General features: G+C 41.8%; 1 protein-coding gene across 1 annotated transcript in view; it reads left to right on the forward strand.

Annotated features, from left to right (window-relative positions):
• The window catches only part of LOC137995303 (cilia- and flagella-associated protein 47-like), a 23,993-nt gene that overhangs the window by 943 nt on the left and 550 nt on the right, over positions 1–22,500 (forward strand). Inside the window, exons 3-19 of the mRNA XM_068840875.1 lie at positions 958–1,074; positions 2,317–2,451; positions 4,034–4,135; positions 5,826–5,987; positions 6,700–6,899; positions 7,705–7,775; positions 9,259–9,639; positions 11,845–12,099; positions 12,850–13,055; positions 14,765–14,908; positions 15,539–15,657; positions 16,178–16,232; positions 16,631–16,797; positions 17,366–17,701; positions 18,292–18,399; positions 20,014–20,271; positions 21,252–21,421. Of these exons, the coding sequence (XP_068696976.1) occupies positions 958–1,074; positions 2,317–2,451; positions 4,034–4,135; positions 5,826–5,987; positions 6,700–6,899; positions 7,705–7,775; positions 9,259–9,639; positions 11,845–12,099; positions 12,850–13,055; positions 14,765–14,908; positions 15,539–15,657; positions 16,178–16,232; positions 16,631–16,797; positions 17,366–17,701; positions 18,292–18,399; positions 20,014–20,271; positions 21,252–21,421 (2,986 nt within the window). The remainder of the gene's footprint in view (positions 1–957; positions 1,075–2,316; positions 2,452–4,033; positions 4,136–5,825; positions 5,988–6,699; positions 6,900–7,704; positions 7,776–9,258; positions 9,640–11,844; positions 12,100–12,849; positions 13,056–14,764; positions 14,909–15,538; positions 15,658–16,177; positions 16,233–16,630; positions 16,798–17,365; positions 17,702–18,291; positions 18,400–20,013; positions 20,272–21,251; positions 21,422–22,500) is intronic.

Here is a 22,500-nt window from a genome sequence, read left to right on the forward strand (position 1 = left end):
CGGGGAAATCAGTCTAGGTCGGACATTAGATGCTTGGTCCTTGGTTATTCCACGTAAACCTCAACTAATAACTGTTTATTAAAAAAAACTTATTTTCCCAGCTTACAGTTCACTTTTCGCCAACCAGTTGGCTTGGTTGGTAGGGACCTGGACTATAGTGTGTAAGGCTAGGGGTTGGAAGACCCTGCCGAGCCAACATTCAGTTAAGAGAAAGTTCAGTTTATTCTTACATTGGCTGGTGGTTAGACTCTCTGGTCTTTTTGGATAAGGACGATAACACTTTGGCTTCGTCTCACAACTTACGTATAGAGCGAGTTTCAATTGAGTGTCATAAAACCAAAACCAAAGTAATTACTTTGGCTAATCAAAAACGACGGAGACAATCCAGTAAACCAATCAAAACTCGAAGTAATTACACGTAGCCGGCACAAAGCGCGGGAAAATGTGCACGCGCGAGCCATGATTGGTTTTGGTTTTACTTCTGATTGGTTGAAAAAGTGGCGCGAGAACTTTGAACCAATCACTGAGTAAAGTAATGCAAAGCCAAACCAATTCGCTGATTACTTTCGAAACTCAATGGAAAACCGCTCTAACGTTAAACCAACCCACGCAATAGGGATCTTTAGATCGGAGGAAGACTAAGAGTTCGAGATTTCCGTTCTGAGCATGCGAAAAATGTCGGCCTCCAAACCTTATGCACATGCTCAGTACGGAAAACTCGTACTCGTAGTCGACTTCGTACTCCGATCTAAAGGTCCCTAATGTCTGCGGTGCTGTCGTCCGTCTCGTTCTGTACTGACGAGACGGCATCATTGTATATTGAACATTACAGATGTAATTGTGAATCGCACGAATACAATTGCACCATAAAGCAGTTTGGAAGACGAATTCTTCCATCAAGTGCAACTATGCTGAAAGCACAACTATGATAACAAATCATTACATCTTTGTTTTTAGATTTCGACTCATCTGTACTCAATGTATACCCGACCTTTCAAAGCAGAGCAGTGTCTTCATAACGTCGTCAAGGTCGTTGATGCTCTGAGGAACATAGGTGTGGATTATGACTTACAGGTAAGTCTAAGAACTTTGTGGCGTCAATAATCTTTACACTTGTGAGTTAAAGGGACACTGTCATGAGTTGCGCATGCGCTAGCGTCTTGCAAAAACTGACAGGGCTTAAAAACGGCTGATTGGTCGAGAGGTTATGACGTAAAAATTGCCCCACATGAAATGCGCATGCGTGCAGTTTAGAATTCATGATCTTTAATGGCGTACACGGTTGTGTTGGTGCGGAATTAATTAATTAAGCCCTGTCGCGAAAACTTGAAAAGTGTTCGGTTAACATTTTCAAGTTGAATGGACAAATTCAAAATGGCGTCCACTGGGGAGTGCTATGGTGGACTAAGGAGAAACTCCGGGAAATTAAAGGAAGGCTTTAACGGATCGCAAAGAATACCTGAAGAAGTGGAATAACACGTACAAGCGTATTTATCTGAAGAAAAGAATTTTTTACGCCTGGCTGCAAGCTAAATTCGATGCTGGGTTAGGGTTAGGTTCTTCCTGACAGGTAAATATTAAATTCTGAGCGTTATGTTTGACATAGAATTCATTAACTGCGAATATACGTGACTCACGCGTGAATCCATAATGGGGCTAGAATTTTCCGTGATCGTGAGAGCGAACAAACTTGAGCATGCGCAGCTCATGACAGTGCCCCTTTAAGGGATAGTTCGTAGAAACTTACATAGACTTAAATATAACAGTGCTCTATCGGTGAGCTAGCATGAAGCTCCTACCATTACACCATCTCTATGCGTGCCCGTTCACGGGAACTCACACGGTCGGCCTTTATCCTGACTTGTTGCTTCAGTGGCACAATTCAACCGAGATTCTTAAGTCTTTTGCAACCAATTTCTATACACATAGCAATTGTGTAGTGAGAAATTGCTGGTTGACTAACACTAGGAAATGAACCTTTCCTTCCATGAAAGGAACAAAATGATAATTTGTAAATATACTTGTCATGCCAGAGTCAAATTAAACTGCTTCGGAATCAAAATAAACTGCCTAGGAGCAAATTTTGTCCCTCAACTTGGAGGCGATGACGTAACGTGAAAACCACCTATCGGCTATTTTGGGCGGTGGGGGTTGGGGATTTTAAGGAGCTTTCGCTATAGAATGACGACGATGACTACAAGAACATCTGAAAATATAACTTCACGTTATTGTAATCATTGTGCGTTTTTTTTCCAAGTCGTTCGTTCATTTACATGTTTTTTAGATCGTTTTTACGTTCTTTTATTTCTCTTGCAGCCAACAGACTTGACGGAACCAAACCCGATCACAATACTACTATTATGCATTCATCTGTATCAGCGGCTTCCACATTACTTGCCACGCGCAACTGTCAGCTTTGAAGGCCCTCTTCACGACACTGTCACTAGACATGTATGTAGTATCAGTTGTTCCTTACCACAGAGTAATTATCTCCCAACTCACCGACGGCCCTCGAATTCCCAAAAGGCGAGAAAAGATGAAAATCGGAAATAGAGTTTAGGCTTGTTTCAGTGTAGCCTTTTTCACAGTTGGTCATGCATGTCTAGATTTCCAAAATCCCTGTAAGTCACACAACCTTCCTTCCTGGCCTCAATGACACTTGTCCCTTCAAAGCATTCAAACGTCACAGGGCTTGAAATTAACGAAAAAATCCAGTCGCAATTTTGCGACAAGATACGAAAATTTAGTCGCAACTTCGCAAATTTTAGTCCCAAAATTGTCGCAAAATCGTCGCACTGCATTGTGTTATCAGCAGTGTAGCAAAACAAAATATGAGCCCACAATACTTGCCTTTAAAAAAACCGCTGAAAAAGGCGAATGATATCGAAGGAATGAAGATGTGCACGTAACATCGCAGCGAAATTACGCGATAATTGCGCTATCTTCAGATTGAAAGAAAATTCACGGCGAGAAACAAAATAATTTTGTCATTTCTTTATTAATTTTAGCGAAAGTTTCAGAAAAGTGGCAACTGCTAACCCTTTTGTTTCGAAAGAGCGAAGGTGAAAACAAGTCGCAAAGAGAAAACATTCAGTCGCAGATGCGACTCTATTGGTCGCAATTTCAACCCCTGCGTCGTAGGTATCCTAAGAGCTCGGAGAGACAAAGATTAAGATTACGTAATGTACAAACGCCGGTGGACGAATGAAAGAAGCCGCGTCCACTCGTATTCTCCGTGTTTTTCGGAAACCTCCGTTTTTAGCGGTCCACTTGAATACAGTAAACCTCCCTTTTCAAAAATCCTTTTAAAGAAAAGTCTTTATTTCGGTGACTGAAAACGCCGTATTCGTGTTGACGGGCGGCAAAAACGGAGGGAAAAATCCCCGTTTTCGAAAATATCCGGATACGTGTGGACGGGGTTTATCCGCCGAATTGGCGTTGATGACGTAACATAAAAACCATCCATATAGAGCGTTTTCACTCACGTGACCAGTAGCCATATTGGATTACTGAAACAAAAGAAAGTGTTTGCATAAAAATAGAGATCAACTCCCGGAGGATTAGTTTGGTACACCATCATGGCCGCCATTCCTTTGTTTTGGAACAACCAACATGGCCGCTGTGACGTCATGCGAAAACGCTCTATTCAGAGCATTTTGTTCTGATGTATTTCTTATTGTGAATGTTTCATTGCCTAGAAACTACTGACGTTTTTTGTGTCAGAAAATAGGGAGCTTAAGCACCCGCGTTTTTGAGAAGCGGACGGCAACCGGAAGAAAACACTTCGTGTGCCAGGACAGTGGTGTCTCAAAGATTTTTATACTAATCATCTCTAATGGATAAAAGATACTTAGCAATGTAAATATGGTTGTGTGAAGACAAGTTAAAAGGGAAAACGGCTTATTTCCGGTTGCCGTCTGCGTCTCAAAAACGCGCGTGCTTAAGCTCCCTAATAACGAACTGTCGTATCAGAGAAAGGTTTTTTTTGGTGGCATTTTTAAAGGTTCAAAGGATCTTATTTTTCGGCTTACAGGTTCGCCTTCAGAACCCGAGCACCAAAGCTCTCGTGTATCAGGTCCTTTTGGCGGGGAAAGATTCGGGTGATTTTCGACTTCCGATGGGTGAAACAATACAGGTGAGTTTGAATCTGCTGTGGATGCAATTTGGTGATAACTTGAGTACGACCGTCAGCAACTTTACAATACTGTAACAACAACGGGCACAAATAAGTATACACCAGAGACAATCTGCCTTTACCTTTCAGTAGAGCTGCATACTAGATCGATCCGTTGAAATCGTGTGTTAAATAGCTGCGTGCTTTCAAGAATTTGTTTGTTCGTGATAATATTCAGAAGGCTGAGGGAATTTTATTTTCTTCCCTAACTTGTGATTCCATGTTGAAGTTTCATTAACAGAAATAAATCTCGCAAAACTGTTAGTCACCTACACCTTTTTTTTTTGCGTGGGATTTGAACAGAAATTAAAAATAACTGCAAGCATGTTGATACGACAACGGAAAGCAATTCAGGTGATCATGATAAAAGAATCACCCACCCCACCCCACGGTCACATTTGTTGTTCCTACAGAAAAAGCAACATTCTTGAGTGTTTATGATTTATCGATGTTGTCTGGCGTATAGGAGACTTCACTGTTTATAAACAATTCTTTTGTTCTTTAAATATTGCCAACCACAGTACAAAAGATCCATTGTTTTAACAGCCAATAGATTTTTGGTTGGCACATTAAACTGACGTCCTGTGCTCTGCTGAGAGTGAAATCTTGAAAGGCGACAGTGGATATTTTAGTGCGGTTAGATAATTGAGTGCTGTGCAGTAGATATTTGAGAATTCTCAGGCCGGCGTGGTAATTAAGTAAAGGAGCAACTTATTGAATAAACAAAACTCAGGATTTGATCTTCCTACGGATATCTCATATTCACACTTCACAAAATTATTGCACCTAAGTTTCCCTGCCAGTTATGCCTGACTAAACGTCTCGAACACTTGCTTAAAATTTCACGCGGCGTTCTGACAACATAAGATCTCCTATTTGCCGGCTGCGCGAGCGATGCATGACGTAGAGGCGAATTGTGACACAATTTTTATTCGCTCGCGAAAAAATGGAGTCCTGACAAGATTTCCTGTGTTGTTGGCTGTTGTTTTCATTGTTTTGGTGGTTTGCTCCACGTCTACGCTTTTGCATTATAATTTCTATTAGGCTTAAGGTTTTATACGAGATCAAAATGACCATTGATTATTATAGAGGACATAAACCGAAGCAAAATGCGACCAAGGAAACTTCAAGCTGTGGAAAGAACTTTGCAATGATTTGAACTGTCCAGAAAACGAACTGTTCGGAACAACTAAAGAAGTGAAAGGAAACTATGAAAGTGACCGTCCTATATGTGTCATATATACCTCGCTAGCCGTCGTCGCAAAGTGCAGCAACGACGCAGCTTAACAAGGTCATACCGAAAGCATACTATGTCGCCTCTGGCAGCCGCTATACAGTCCACACAGCTTACAGCCAGCTGAAATCAGCTGTATGCTGGTTTTTGCTGAAGGAAGAAAACCGGAGAACTCGGCGAAAAACCCTCAAAGCAGAGAAGAGAACCAACCCAAACTCAACCCACTTACGGCGTCAGGTCCGGGAATCGAAGAACCTGGGCCACATTGGCGGGAGGCAAGTGCTCTCAGCACTGCGTCAACCCTGCTTCCCTGTCTTGTGTGCAGCACGTGCAGTGCTGTTGTTTTGGGTAACATGTATTGTTTTGTGTCGTTGGCGTTGCCTGCATTGCTGCATAAACTACCATTTCGTGTTTTAGGTGCCTTCGAAGGGTCATCTGCAGATGCCCGTAGAGTTCAAGAGCCGTTTTCTCAGACCATGCAGTGCAACGTTAGTGCTTGTTGGAAAACGAGAAGGAACCCCCTGCGGAAACACACTCGTGTTTACTTTGGACACCTGCATCACCAACATCGTGCCTGTGGTAAGGAAAACAAAGTCAAATCTCTGTTACGAGCCTAGCATGAAGCGACGAGGAGTATTTTTACTGCCACCTTGATGGGATGCTAGTCCATCACAGGGTTACCAGCATTACCCAGCATTTTCCCCGGTACCCATTTATACACCTGGGTGGAGAGAGGCAACGTGAGAGTAAAGTGTCTTCTTGCCAGTACTGCTCTCCATTAGTGCAAATTGGAACTGAAGTAGATCTTTAAATCTAGTCATTACGCTGCACAAGGTTTAGTTTCGAACATTTCTACATCTACATCTACATGTTCCAGCACTCGGCAAAGTCCCTTTTTACCGTTTCTGCTTAGGTGGCCTCATACAGCGTAACCCTTTTTAAGGGAAAACAGGACAGCCACAACACCGGGCACTACATCCCCTAGTCTTATCGAATAGTGTGTGGGCTCTTTAACGTCCCACAGAAAAGTTATGAACATAGAAGGTATTTGGAAGTCTAACCATTTGCAGATGAAATTACAAAGGCAGCACTTTATTCCAGTTCTTTTAAGATCCTGAATGTTGATCCGGCCGGGTTCGAACCCGCGACCTCCCGCATGACAGCCCGATGCTCAACCAACTAAGCCACCAGTGCGCGGTTTGTTGGGCTTTTTCTCAAAAGATTGACCAGTAAACCAAATTTTTTGGGATACTTACTGAATCATCATTTGATGGTGACTATTTCTTTATAGGCAACCATTAAGAGCGAGTCATGTTGTTACGAACTCCAGAAAGTGAACTTTGATGTCACGAACCCGTTTCCGCTGACCGGCGAGTTCCGTATCGTTTTGGTGGAAGCTCGGAGTTCGTTCCCAGCCGCGTCTCCAGCGAAAGCGAAAGTCTCAAAATCAAACAAGAATCTGAAGAAGGTGGAATCACGGACAGATCACGGGTAACTTGTGCTTCGGTGAAACCTCTGAGTCCATTCGTATGCATATGTAAAGAAAATACTTTTACATCACCAAAGCAGCAAAGACTCTTTGTATGTTGGTCTGTCACCAATTTGGTTTCTAAAACGAAGAAATGAGTTGCATAAAAACGTAGTTCAATAGGCAAAAGCAGAAAAAACAAGTTCTGGCAAGTAATTCGCATACTCCTTAACCTGGACTTTGTCCTTTTGTTTTGCACAATTCAAAACTTGTCTATTCCTAAAGGTTTTTTCTTCTCTTTACAACATGGCAACCTTAACGCAACGCACTCGCTAACATAGCATTCAGCCTAACGAACGCTACCGCTCTCTATCACATTTGACGTGAGTACAGCCATGAACCATTTTATAATTGTTTGCTGGCCAGTGAATTCACAACTTGCACAATCCCATAATACACCTCTATTACCCCCTAAAACTTTTGCATAACCATTGTTTGCAATTTCTCCTGGAACATGAAAATGTCCCAAGAGAAGTCTATGCAGATTTTTTGGGGGTAAAAGAGGTGTATTATGGGATTTGTGCAAAACGTGATTGGAATAAGGGTGTGGTCACCACGACAGTTGACCTTGCCATAACGCAGGCTTGGTTTAGACGATCACATTTATTTCCTAATTGCAAGGCTCTCTCAGAAAGTCTTTTACAGGTAAAATCACTTAAATATTATGGTAGTTTGAAGGGTTTTTGTTAAGATATGGCTTGCTGACCTCTCTCTCTGGTTAAATTATTGATTTTAAGACATCCACTGAGGTATCCTTTGTGTTTACAGGCAAACAACTAAGTCACCCAGGAAAGAGTTTCCACCCAAGGTAGAGCAACACAAGACTGAGTCTGTAACAGGTCAGTCATTTAAATACAGACTCGTGAATACGCTTCATTTGCTTCTAACAATAAAACCAGAACGAATTCTTGGTTTGCATCCACGTGATGAGACGACCATGCTAGTGTACAAAACAATCGAAAATAGCCCATAAGTTTTGCATAAGAATAGAGTCAAATTCCCAAAAAGCATTTTACTGTGTACACCAACATGGCGGCCATGACGTCAGATACAACAATCAATAGGCCATTGTCGGCCTTCGGCTTCAACCTCGATTTGAAGGCGAGGGCGAAAACGAATTTCTGGGTGATGATTGGGGCTACTTTTCACGTGGATGGTGACTGATTTTCGTAAGAGACTTTGCAGTTAGAGTCAACTTTTAAGGCGCGAAAGGCAAAAGTTTCGGGATTTTCGGCACAGGAACCCCATGTCCGAGTTGGCTGCATTGGCGATGTATCAGAGGTCATGGGATCGTGATTTTTTTTCTTTCTTTTTTCTGATGTCGGCTGCATGAATGTGTTTCGAGCTCATTGGTTTGTTTGATTTTGTGCTTTTGCTGTGATTGGCCAGGCTTGGTTTTTTGTTTTTATTCACAAATTAGTTGTTTAGCATGCAATTGAGCATATTCACCGCTAAATACGTGATCATTGGCCGTGATTTTTACACATGAAGCAAAAAAAATTTGGCATACGACTAGAGTTTAATGGTCGCAGAGGTACTATTGGACACCAACATGGCCTCCATGACGTCATGTAATAATAACAAATAATACTGAAATAGAACGGTTTTCAATTGAGTGTCGAAAGTAATTAGCGAATTGCTTTGGTTTATGATTACTTCACTCAGTGATCGGATCAAAGTTCTCGCGCCACTTTTTCAGCCAATCAGAAGTGAAACCAAAACCAATCGTGGCTCGCACGTGCACATGTTCCCGCGCATTCGAGTTTTGATTGGTTTAATTGATTGTCTCCGTCTTTTTTGATTGGCCAAAGTAATTACTTTGGTTTTGGTAATACGACACTCATTTGAAAACCGCTCTAAAACTGATAACGCATTTTCCATATGAATAGATGGTTTGCAACCTAGAGACACATATAACAATGCTGCAATGAACAATTGCTGGTGGGCAAACAAAAGGAGCAAATGAGAGGTCTTTTGTTTTCGTCCACCAGGCGGCGATGACGTAACGCGAAAACCACAAATAGATGGTTTTCACCTGACGTCACAGCAGCCATGTTGGTGCACAGAACAATAGAGAAAAAAGTGTTTTGGGAATTTGACTTTATTATAATGCAAAACATGAGCCATAATTTGCTATTGTTTTGCTCACCAACATGGCCGTCTCATCACGTGATTGAAAACCATCTATACTCAAAAACAAAGATAAAATAAGAGAAGTGAACTTAAGAGTAAGCTAATGAAATTGACTGATATGTATGGTTAAAAGCAATGTATAAAATGCGTGTATGCTCTATTAACATGATCGCCTTTATTTGTTGCTAGGTCCCCCAGATCCAATGTTAAGTGCGTTCTGGTCCCCTGCAAAGACAATAAATATGAAGGCCAACAGCACTGGTGTAGTGGAAATACACTTCCTTCCTTTCGATGTCGGTCACCGTCAATGTTCAGTCTTGTTTATCAACGATAAAATTGGCGAATTTCTCTACTGTATTGAGGCCAACGCAACTCTGCCTCTCCCCTCCCCGATGCCGGTGACCAACTCCCCCCATAGCGTGCGTATCAGCAGTGCTGCAGCTGCGAGAAGTGGCAGGGGGGCGTACGGTGGCGATGAGAGGGTAGTATACTGGAAATGCGAGCATGATGAGTCGTTCACCGAAGACTTGTGTATCCCGATTGTCAATGAAGCAAGAGAGAATGCATTGGGTGAGTTATCACCGGTGTTTTAGGCTCATTTGGTCGTCATTTGTAATGTAAACCTGAACCAGATACAGACAAATAAATTATATTTATTTACTGAAAACATAAAATTTTAACACTGACGTCAGTGGCCGGACCAGGGATTACATAATGTTGAGAGCTCATGTCGATGTCGCCTGGGTTGAATTTTAAGAGTACACTCCAAGACCTTAATTTGCTCCGAAACTCAAAAATTTTTCGTTCCTAATATAGATCCCCCCATTCAAAGCAAACATATGTCACCACTGTTACCCAGAATTTCGCGTTTTCTGTTTCGTGCAAGCCACGTTAACTTGGTTGAACTAGCAGTAATTTGGACGCACGACCGTGATGTGAGAGGCATGGGTCTATTCTCGATCTTACGTCACAAACTGCTTTGCAATGCATAAATTCTTTAAAAACAGGAATGCAAACCAGGTTGTGACGTTAGATCGAGAATAGACCCATACCTCTCACATCACGATCGTGAGTCCAAATTGCTGCTAGTTCTGCCAAGTTTACGTGGCTTATAATCAAAAACATAAAACAAACAGCGGGTACAAACAGAATGATAAAGCGCATTTTACGTTTGTTTTTGATTAAGTTGAAATGGCCAAAGACCAAGAATATTATGATTTTACGTGGCTTGCACGACACAGTCGGAAAACGCGAAATTCTGGGCCCGGTTGTTCGAAAGCCGATTAACTTAATCCAGGATTAGCGTAAACTTTGTTTCATGTTTTCAATTTTTTTCGTAAAAGTTTCTTTTGCTTTATTTTGTTTTCAAATTTGACTTCTAATGTAGAGTTTTATCGAATATCACCGTTGAACAGCATTTGAGAATAGAGAAATAAACTCCTTGGTTAATTTTTAACCTGGGATTAGCGTTAATCGGCTTTTGAACAACTTGGCGACATATGTTTGCTTTGGATAGGAGATTTATATTAGGAACGAAAAATATTTGAGTTTAGGTGCGCTGTAATGTGTGCTGATTCTATTGTTGCCTTTTCGTCTTTGTTCCGAGTTAATTTTTTTCTTGCCGTCAAGAGCTAGCCACTATTTAGAGATACATTTAAATATGAAAGCTTTTCTCCCTTGTCTCCAGAAAGGAACTGTGATGCAGTGACCTTTCAAAAGCATGCGGAAACTAATGCTCAAATTTCAGTCAGGGCCCAGAGGGCCCAGGTTTTTTTTTTTTTTTCAACTATGAGGTAATTAAGTGTTGGCAAAAGACCACGGCAAATGCAGCTGTTTTTCTGTTCTTTGGCGGTAGATTTTAGGAGGCACTTCGTTACGTTAATTGTCTGTATACCGAACACAAGTGATGTTGAACTTGGGGAGGGGAACAAGGGGATACTTTCGTTCATAACGCTTAGAGCGACTTTAGTATGACCTCGCAAAAAGTGTTCACAATTTGTTTCACGGACCAATGTTTGGCAAGATTAAAACAAAGCTTCTCCTTATTCCTGCCAGGGAAACTCTTAATGTGGACAGTAAACAGTTCGATTGCCCAATTACATCACTGCATAAAGCAAAAGCCGTTCGCTTTCCAGTAAATTCCATGGAGAGATGACATTGTTTGCATCCGCGTTCGCTAAGCCAACGAAAATTCGCGCTCATTTGTTTTTGTTCGATAAACCAATTTTTTTTTTTTTTTGCATTTTTTTTTTACGATCTGTTTTTGATTTACTTTTTCAAGGTCATATGAAAGTAACTCTATTAAAATCGGATTGTTGCTAATTACGTGCATTTCTTTCCATATCTTTGTAGTAAACAAAAAGGTCACAACTTGCATTATGTTTCGCGTGGGTTTCCATGCATTATGCCGGTTAGCGAATTGTTTGGGTCTTGTGCAAAGTCGAAACAAACAGCTAACAAAACATTGTTTATAGCTCATACTGCGGCGAAATAATAGCCAGTCAAAGAGAAAAAGAGCTTTTCATGTTATGCTACCGTGATGAGAACATTGTCGCCGTAAATATGAGACGTACGGCTGGGAAAATGAAGCCGTTCATTGCAAGTTACAGTCAGAGTCAGATTTCGTATGTTTATGCTTACTTCCTCCATCCTCTGGTTTAACACAATTTTGACTTGACTTGACTTGACTTGACTTGACTTGGTGTACTTTCCAGAATTTAATTGTTCTTATGGTGCTTGACTTATTTTGCCGTCTATTTTTCTTTTCGTTTAAAGCGATTGCCGCTCAACAGCGCATGTCAGAACGAGAGCTTCAGCGCCGTAAACTGAACGGCACGCTGACCAGTTGCTCCGTCACAGCCAGTGTTGCCGCGCTGGGTCTGGGAGGAGACACATTCCTTCATGCGGGAGACCCCGGCACGAAGGAGGCCTTCGAAAAGGAGGTCACTGAATTTCGTACAGAATTAAGCTCCAAGTTCTTCCTTGCTGCTTCCAAGGTCACCATCCCCGCAAGCATAAGTAATAATAATGGTAAGTTAAAGAGTGCAAACGTCATCAATTGATTTTTTTTGCAATTTAGAAATTGTCAGCAATGGCATATGAAAAGGGAAAAAGACACATACCAAATTACATTAAATAAGGAACTTTATAGAATAACTCATAAGTAACATATTCTTCACAGGGAGCCATGTAAGCCAACAAATCATATGTAAATATTTAAAACTCATCTTGGCATTATCTTGGCATTATGAAAATTGTCTATTAGCTCATATTTGCTAAATACATTGACATTTGATCGTCATTGATTGTAAATTGTTATTGTATTGTACGTGGTTGGTATTAAACTGAGATCAGGGATGAGTTGTTTAAAACAGTGTTAGGTCTGAACATTGACTGACAGGATAACACTGAACCATGATAACCTATAGATCTGAGTCGAGCAAGTACCTGGACTATCGAGGGACATTTGGCCAGGCGTCAGTCATTTCCCGCTAAGCATGTTAAGTATTGCCCCTCGTAGCCACTGTTTTGTACCTCCCATTTGCATAAATTAGCAATAACAAACAATGAGGATAAGAAGCTCAACCTAACCATGTTTGAGAAAATAATCACTCAACGTGGAGTGCTGGTTGTTCACTCGTTTCTTTGAGCTCGTCCTTTTATCATTGGTATCCTCATGTAACATCTCATTTTGGACCTCCTATCATTAGATCTGTAAAGCAATAATTATCAAACTCAAGTTGTTATTTTCCTCAATATCTATTGATTTACCCTCTACAGGACGCAATTCACCAAAGAACACAATATCTTTACCCGTGACCTTCCAGCCGAAAGGACCTGGACACTACCCATGTACAATAACCTTGAAGTCTGCTCATGACATCCGAGTGTATCAGCTGGAGTGTACCGTGACGCCAGAGGGCTCAGCTCTTGAGCTGGAGTTCACGTCACCGGCACATCAATCTGTTTCGCAGGATATACCAGTGGTAATTTGTTTTCGTTATTTAGCATATAAATGCGTATATTTCTGCCAAGGTAGGATTGTAAGAGAGAGGCATAGCTCAGTTGGCTCGTGCTTGGCTTTCAGAGCAAGAGGTCCCCAGTTTGATCCTAGGTGACTTCAACGTCTGTTTCGACTTTTCTCTGATCCGTGTAGCTATAGCTGTAAATACCCGTAAAACGGAGCACTGTTAAAGGACGCACCGTCGGCCTCCATTGGTACATGGCGGCCTCGTAGCTAAAGGAACTACCGACGTTAAATTCAGTTACTTTACCTTTACCTTGAGTTTTCTTATCGAAAGATCATTTATTTTCTCCTCGGTGTCAGCTCAGTGCTTTGGATTGTTTTAAGACTCGCTAACCCGAGCCAATTTGCCCGATTGTGAGATTCTACCAGCGTAACTAAAGTAAAATAACGAATGTAAATTGCCTTATTAGTGGCTTTAAAGGGGCTTAGTCTCTAAAGAAACTGGTGAGCGTCAGTGAAGAAGTGAAACACAGAAATGGGTAACTTATCAACGGGGCGGTTGATATGGTAAATTGACCACCGAAAAGAACTTGGAAAGTTGACGTTTTGGACGTCAGCCCTTTGTCAGAGCGAACTAATAGAGTACAATTCAGGGAGTAATCGATCGAGTAATTTTGCGCGCTCGGCCGATTTGAAATTACGAGCATGATTACCCCTGAATGGGAGGCGCGGTGGCCTAACGGTTAGCGCGCTGGTCTCCGGATCGAGCGGTCCGGGTTCGAGCCCTGGCCGGGTCATTGTGTTGTGTTCTTGGGCAAGACCCTTTAATCTCACAGTGCCTCTTTTCACCCAGGTGTATAAGTGGGTACCGGCAAATTTAATGCTGGGGGTAACCCTGCGATGGACTAGCATCCCATCCAGAGGGGAGTAGAAATACTCCTAGTCGCTTCATGCTACAGTAACCGGAGATAAGCGCAGGCCTGATGGGCCACTAGGTTCGTAGCAGACTTTATTACCCCTGAATTGTACGACACGAAGTCCTATTACTAATTAATCGTGACTATAACAAAATGGGAGGATAAAAAGTCTTTGAATACCTTGCAAACAGTATTATCAGAAAACAGCAAGAAAAAAGCCATCCAAGTCCAAATAGGCGCAAACACAACCAATCAGACTCGAGAATTTTGTAATACTTACGGTTATAATAATGATCACTTTATTAAGTCTCAAGGTTAGTGCTCTACTTATTGGAGAGACGACAAATCAACTGAACTCAGAACAAATCAAATCAAATGTTGGTTTCTGAGGAGAGGGGAAAACCGGAGTACCCGGGGAAAAATCTGTCGGAGCAGAGAAGAGAAGCAACAAACTCAACCCACATATGGCGTCGAATCCGGGAATCGATCCGGGGCCACATTGGTGGAAGGCGAGTGGGAGAGTGGGGATTCAGCAACGTGGATCATAAGCAAGAATAAAGTAGTTGAAAGAAAAGCGTTGGTTAATTCCTTCGGGGAGTGATTTGATTTGAAAAATGAATCTTTCTTCAGAATTTTTTCGGCTTTCCGTGTTGCCTTGGTGCAGGGAAAGCCGGATGGCGGTGACCTCGCAACCTCCACGGCTCATCAGTTACTTGGCATTCGGTACACACTCAACAAAGGTGTTCAAGTTAAATGTTAATTATTAACAGTTTCAATTTTCTAAACTTTAACGTCTGTCTTCTCTGGGCAGGTCAATCAAAGTAACCATGATTGGCATCTGGCGGCGACCATTACAGGGGAGGGGTTCTACGGACCACCAGTCATGGTCGCAAAATCACGCCTCACCACCCACTATCCCCTGATGTTCAGACCATCTTACGAGGGTAGCGTTGAGGTAAGTACACGAAGACCTTTCACTTGCAATCTGATTACACTTCTCAACCTTATCTTAAAGCTAGAAAAAGTTAACGCACGTGTAGTTAACCTAGCTTGACTTGCTAGTTTGTCCAAAGAAATAGTGATTCATTACCCGTCGTTTGTGAGGAATGTCCATTGTGGCAGGTTAACCGGTTTGCCTATGTAAAAGCGAGGGAGCAGTTTTTCCATAGTGTGTGAGAAAACGAAGTTAATGCACATAGAGTGAGTTTCAATCGTGTGTCGTAAAACCAAAACCAAAGTAATTACTTTGGCCAATCAAAAAGGACGGAGACAATCCAGTAAACCAATAAAAACTCGAAGTAATTACACGTAGCCGACACAAAGCGCGGGAAAATGTGCACGCGCGAGCCACGATTGGTTTTGGCTTCACTTTTGATTGGTTGAAAAAGTGGCGCGAGAACTTTGAACCACTCACTGAATAAAGTAATGCAAAACCAAAGCAATTCGCTAATTAGTTTCGACACTCAATTGAAAACCGCTCTATGTCCGAAAATGCACCCAATTAGATGCACGCCCGCTTAATTGCCGCCCGCGCGTACCATCTGAGCGAGTACTTAGGTGTCATTTTTACGATTTCGTTATTGAGGGAAAACTGACGCTTACAAACACGCTAGATGGGAATGAACAGGTCTATGGGCTGCGAGGAACAGGACAGAAACCGCTTCCATTGGACCACATCTTGATAGAGTGCCCCGCTAAGGAAAGGTAAGCGCAACACTCTCACGATTTGGACAATTTTGTTATGCGAAATGCGCAGTTCACAAGACATTTTGTCTCGCAGGTGATCCTTTAGGGCACCACCAACTTACCTAATTTTTGATACATAAACGCAACCTTCTTGTCCAAGTCTGGCTGAGTGGAAGAGAGAATGTGGACAGCTGTTTTTGCCTGCCCCCGCCATTACCGACCATTTTTTTCCCACCCCGGCACCCGCGGGTTTTCAGAGTGCTTATTGTGTATTCGTAATAATGTATCCCTTTTTGTTTATGGAGAATACAGTGAGGCTTTGTTATATCGAATATATTTTATTCCGAATTGTATATATTTTTTGTGGGGATTAAAGGTAAAAAATCATCGCCCTACCTACCCTTATTTCTAGTACATCGAAGTTATACGCTTGTAGTCTATCCCTCCAGCTTCGGTATAATTGTTTTCCTTTGAGATTTAGTTGGTTCTCAGTCACACTTTGTGACACTAATGATAATGTCCAAATTCTTGTTGACAGCGCCACTTACACTCTACAAGTACCAAACGTTACGAAAGATAAACTCACATTCCAGGTTAGTACATGAGAATAACGGATGCCAGGAAGACACTACAGTGTTGTTAATCGCGTTTTAAATTGGCTTATAATGCACCAATTGCCAGCGATACTGCAGATCCGATCTGATCGCCCACATGACAGCCTGTGCATGAGTCAGTACTCAAGACAGTCAACGTCGGGTAACGACGGACAGCCATATATATATAAAAATGGGCTTATAAAAAGTCTTTTTACGTGATGTATCTGAATCTATATAGTGAAACTCTGTTTTCGCTTTGCTTATGTTACATTTGTAAAGACGCTTAGGTAGATTTGGAAGTTCGAATGTGGATGTGCATTCAATTTATAAATCAAATAGAAAAATCTCAAAATTCGAAATTTAACAAGCATGCTATTTTACTTGTGCTCTGTTAGGTCAAGACCGACCTAGAGATCGTGAGTGGACCAGCTACATTCACTGTTCTTCCAGGAAAAACGGCCGAGCACGTGATCACTGTCTCTCCATGGAGACGAGGCAGTTTTAGTGGAATTGTTTCATTTGACTCACCTGTGGAAGCCAGTGTTAGCCCTCATTTGCCAAGGTGAAATCCTGTACTCATTTTTAGAAGCTTGTAAAAGGAATCTGAAAAACGAAGTTATATAAGTTAGTTCACGATCGCCTTCGTTCAAATAGGCTTAAGTATTGGTTTAAAGTTCTCGAGCAACATTGTCGGTCCGTTTGAAAAAAAATACTTATCTAGCTTTATAGCCAATCAAGTCACGAATAATTCGTCCCATGTAAGGGCTTTGTCTTAATTTAACACTTCGTATTAAATTCAGTTTGATAGTCCAGTCATTCGTCTCCGCTAATCTTCGGAAACTCTCTCTCATAAGGGTAAGAATGTTCCCTGACCGTAATGTGTCGCTTCCGATTGGCGTATAAACGGTGACATTCGCTATGGCTAGAACATGCGCTCTACCATGATACCACTCCTTTAAAATTCACTGTGGCGTTGGCCGAAGTTTTCGTACATGCCTTTACAAAGATGTGCTTAGAGTGCGTATTCACGGTTGCGTGACTTATTCATCAGACAATGTTATCTGGCTTATGAACAACTGGGGCCCGTACTTTGAGGATCGTTTGTACTATCGTGTTGTATTTATCCACAGAACTGTCGACGATGATAAAGTTGACCAAAATGAGATCGCAGAGAATAAGGGCTCCGCTGTGAGTACCACCACGCGCCCCTACCGTTTGTGGTACACTATTGAGATACAAGCCTCAGCACCCCATCCGGAAAGGACCCTAGAGGTCACTTGTGCCGCTCACTCGGCAGTGGCAGTGGACATTGCAGTGACAAACCCGACTCGAGAAAGGATTGTTATGGACGTGCTCATCGATGGCGAGGCTCTAACCGGCGAGCCCACGATCATTTTGTTCCCGCGGCAGCAGGTCACCTATCACGTGACATTCGCACCAACAGTGATTGGTGAATATACTGGAAGGTGAGATATGTGGAGAAGGTTTGTCTAGGTTTGTATTATTTTAAAAAGCTGTATTTTTTCATTTAGCGTAAGTAAGCTTCCCGCGTTGCCTTAATCAGCATAACCTTATCTAGTCCTTTACTCTCCTTTGCAAAGCCCCCTCTGTACTAAATACAGGTGACGACGCATGGTTGCTTGCAACGATCATGGAAGATGTATGAAAAATACATCTTGCAATGTGAAGACAAGAATTGAAAATTCTAAATCCAGCGCAATTCATAAAAAATTCTTCAGTCCACTTGAGAATGGCCCGTAAAAGTTAGGAAATAGCCTTCAACTGGAAACTGATGTGTTACGATATTGACGGAAAGTACGCAAATATCTCACAAAAATCCTTTTGATAAAATAATTGTTGATGATGTGCTTCGCATATGTGAGAAAAGCATTTGAGATTCAGTGTTCGAAATATTCAAGTTTTTGACGAAAGTAAGTAACTTTGAGTCGATTTGTAGTTTTTAACAATTATAAGGAATGCTACTGTGGGTTTGTGGTAAAGGTTATGCCATGTAACGAAAAAAATGTAATATTTACCGGCTTTGTTCTCTTTGTAGTGTGATTTTCCAAAGTGAAGCTGTGGGAGAATTTTGGTATGACCTCATCCTCAAAGCTACCACCCCTCTACCAGTGCACCTGCCAACAGTTCACTCCGAGCTTGGAAAGTAAGTAGCTGCGAGAATATTGGGGCGGATTCTTTAGGGACTATTTTAGATAGGAATATACGGAATGTTCGGTTTAATCTGTTCTTTTGAGGACTGCTCTCCGGATGGCAGAATGAGAGGGGGAGATCATGAATTTAAGAGCTAAAATCGTACTCGGATACCCTGCCGCCCACAAAGTCGAGTAAAGAAACTTAATATGTACTCGGTGATACTTAAAACATGAAGCTTGTGGGGTCGTGTACAGAGCATATTAAGGAGCTTAAGATCTAGGACGGCAATTTAGCGAGAAAGCCACCAAACAATAGACTTGAATGAGCAAAACAATGGCTCTGCACTTGCGCTTTGAAGTTTGGTACCTATCTCTCCCGTTATCTGTCAATCTCCAACGTGAAATGACCAAATCTCAAGTTCTAAGGAAGACGAAAGCACACACGGGTGAATGTTTTATTTTATTTCTAAGTTTCAACACTGTTCTTCCCAATTCAGTTGCTGGATAGTTTCGATAGTTGTTGGTAGTTAAACATTACAATACAATAAGTACTATACATACTTAATTGACCGCTCCCCATAGGGGCTTTTCAGGGCCAATGAAACACAATCAACGAAACAACGAACAGAACAACAACAACTGTTACAAGTGCAACTGAGAAGTTGAACCGGGGACTACCAGGAACAAATTCAGCAAATGGTCAGAGCGGGTCTTGAGCCCGGGATCTCCGTATCTCAAGGCAAGCGCCCTAACCACTGGGCCACACTGCACAACACAATTTTCGTGAACAAACTGGAATAATCACGAAGCACTTTGAGAAGCATAAACTACCAATCTTAAATAACGTTTTCGCGGACGTCGCCGTTTTGGATCTTAATGTCCCTATTAATTCAAGTAAATACAACACGTTAAGGAGCCATCCAAAACCAGGAGTCATGCCGCGCTAACCGTTCTTTGACCACAGTAGGGAGCTTAAGCATGCGCGTTTGTTGGGACGCGCACGGGAACCGGAAGTGAGCTGTTTTCCCTTTTAACTTGTCTTCACACAACCACATTTACATTGCTAAGTATCGTTTCTCCATTAGAGATGATTAGTTTAAAAATCTGGGAGACACCACTGCCCTGGCACGCGAAATGCCCTCTTCCGATTGCCGTCCGCGTCTCCAAAACGCGCGTGCTTAAGCTCCCTAATGACGGAGCTTGTAAGATGCAGTGGTGTGGCATTCTTGAGTTTGTGTGTCATACCTAAGGACGTTTGTTGGCAAAGTAGACAGTGATATCAAATGGGCCAGGACCCATGCTATAGCTCCTTCTTTGGTCCACTGCAAGGCTTGATAAGTTAACCTAATCTGCGCAACACATAAAAAGCGAAATTTCGGCCCGAAAATGGTGAAATGTTTGCCTCTGAGGGAAGGACTTATTTTATCAACGGAAAAGATTCTAGTTTAGGTTCATTTTACCGTTTTGAGTTCTAATAACAAAAAAGTTTAAAAAACTTACCTGAGATTAAGATAAGATTATTCTACGCGACTTTACATAATTGGAATTCTGTGTGTTTTCACCGCTTACAGCCACTTTCTTTGATCACGCAGTTTCGTCAACTAATGTAGTGTTGGTATTTTCAGGTCTACGTATCAGATGATTCGCCTTCAGAATCCTACAGGCGAATCACTTGTGTTGACTCCTCACTGTACAAATCCTGCAAACTTCAACCTGGAACTAGACAATTCCCAACATATTCTTCTGGCAGCTGGCAGCCTGTTAGAGGTACCACTGAAGTTTACACCATCGGCTATTGGGCGTCTTCATGCTGCTGAAATTTCCTTTCATTGCCCTCAGGTAAATACGCTTTGTGTTGATATTAAACATCCGCTTCACTTTAGGTAAGAAAGTAACTTTCATTCATTCATTCAACCGCCAACGACGGCTGCTGCTCGTCATAAAACTATTGAGAATTCCCTCATACGAGCTTATCTGTTCCTTTCTCGTTTTTTTTTTGTGTCATCTCAGTACGACATGACCAACAGAAAACTGACACAGGGTAACCAACTGTAGATTCAAGTACATGAGGTTGAACTAACCGCAGATTACATTTCGACGTACGTCTTTTGCCATAGACACGAATCTCGAATATTGCCCCCTAGACTTTGACACGTGGCTCGCGTTTGGCAGTGTGGCCCAGTGGTTAGGGCGCTTGCCTTGAGATCCGGAGATCCCGGGTTCAAGACCCGCTCTGACCACTCGTTGAATTTGATTCTGGTAGTCCCTGGTTCAACTTCCCAGCCGCACTTGTAAATAGCCAACTGGTTTGCCTCCAGCCAGTTGGGATTCTTAACAGTTGTTGTTGTTCTGTTCTGTCGTTTCGTTGTGTTTCATTGGCCCTGAAAAGCCTCTATGGGGAGTGGTCAATTAAGTATGTATTGTATTGTATTGTATTGTATTTCTTTTCATTCTAAGATTTAGTTGTCTCCTTGCTTGACGCGCAAACCAAGAATAACGGTGTTCACAAGAATTAACTAACAAATCGAGAAAACTGTACAAAACCATATGCAAAAGAATCTAAAGGAAAATAAATTCTTTTCCGTCCGGTATGATTTCACTGCAGTTTTTGTTCTTGTTCTATAATTTTTTGTCCTACAAAACCATATGCAATTGAATCTAAACGAAAAAAAGCCTTTTCCGTCCAGTGCGATTTCACTGCAATTTTTGTTCTTTGAAGGCGGCCCGAACTAACTAGAAATCTAATTTAACGAAGTCACGAATATGCAAATTCAGTAGGTTGTCCAGTAACACGATAGTCCATTAGTCACTTTTTGTCCGAACGGTAACATGATATTCTTATCTCATTTTGTTAACTGGGTAGCTGGGTATTTCACGCATCCGGCACGGGAATGATGCCTGGTGCAGCGGATCCTATCAATCTCTATTCACAATTGGGTGGAAATTCGTCGATGATTATTCCGTTCAAAAATCCAACTGACAGACAAGTCACTGTGGACGTGATCATGAAGGAAAGGCTTTTGTCCCGAACTGGTAAGTATTATCAGAAGCCATTCAATATCTGTGTTCCGCTTGGGCTTAATGGTTGAGTGATCGGTGTAATCTGTCGTTCTTTCTGTTAAGGGCGTTCCCTACTAATTCAAAGGTATTTTTGCGCGGTTTATGAACATGCGGGAAAAGCAGATCTTAAAAAATGTTATTCAAATCCAAAAAGAAAATTGAGGGTAACCACGCATTTTTCAAAGATAATTAATCAGCAATATTTGTAAAAAGCTTTAAAATACAAAGTAATGTATGGCGTTTGTTTTCAAATCGAATCTTGATTATCTCAGAAAAATGCATGGTTACCCCCAATTTTCTTTTTGGAAACCAAGAGCACTTGCCGAGTTCAGCTTTCTCTGCATGGTTTTAAACCGCTCAAAAATATCCCTGTATTAGTAAGCACCACCAATAGGAAACCGAAGTATCTCCAGATGCGCAGAACGTATGCGCAATAACAATAGTAGGCACTGTCCTTAAAAAATCACAATCGACAACCGAGTCACGTTCAATTCTCAGTAAAGTAAAGACCAGAGCATTAGTAGCAGGCTGTCTGTGTAAGGACAGGAGAATGTGAAGTAGAAGAAGGAATCCCCCATATTTTGCCCTATTGCGATGAAATTTATTTGAAATGTATTATTATTACCGTGTCATACTGCGTGGTTATTTCAAAGACGACAAGGCCTTATTGGTCAGTTGATGTGAAAATGGACCGCGCGGTCATGGTAACAAGAGATAAAAATAACCCTCGCAGAACGGGTGCTATCTAAAAGTAGATTTCAAATAGTTGTCATGGAAACAGGGATTCGCTCCCTTACCTCATATTCTCTTGGTAAGGATCTGTGGCCCGTTACCTGTTGCACTTCTTTACTTCGGTTTAAGTTTTTTTAGCCACCATTGCAAAGTAATCTTAAAAAGCCATTGGCAATCCCTTTCTCCCAACACTGGTCTCAAAATAGACAATCACATCTGGTACTATCCAATTGTTGGAATATTGCGTGAATTTTAGCCAAGTCCTCAGTACTCTCAGTGATCCTAGGAGGCAGCAGAAATTTAGGCTAACGCAAATATCA

Source organism: Montipora foliosa, chromosome 3, assembly GCF_036669935.1.
Source record: "Montipora foliosa isolate CH-2021 chromosome 3, ASM3666993v2, whole genome shotgun sequence".
In the NCBI taxonomy this organism is placed as follows: domain Eukaryota; kingdom Metazoa; phylum Cnidaria; class Anthozoa; order Scleractinia; family Acroporidae; genus Montipora; species Montipora foliosa.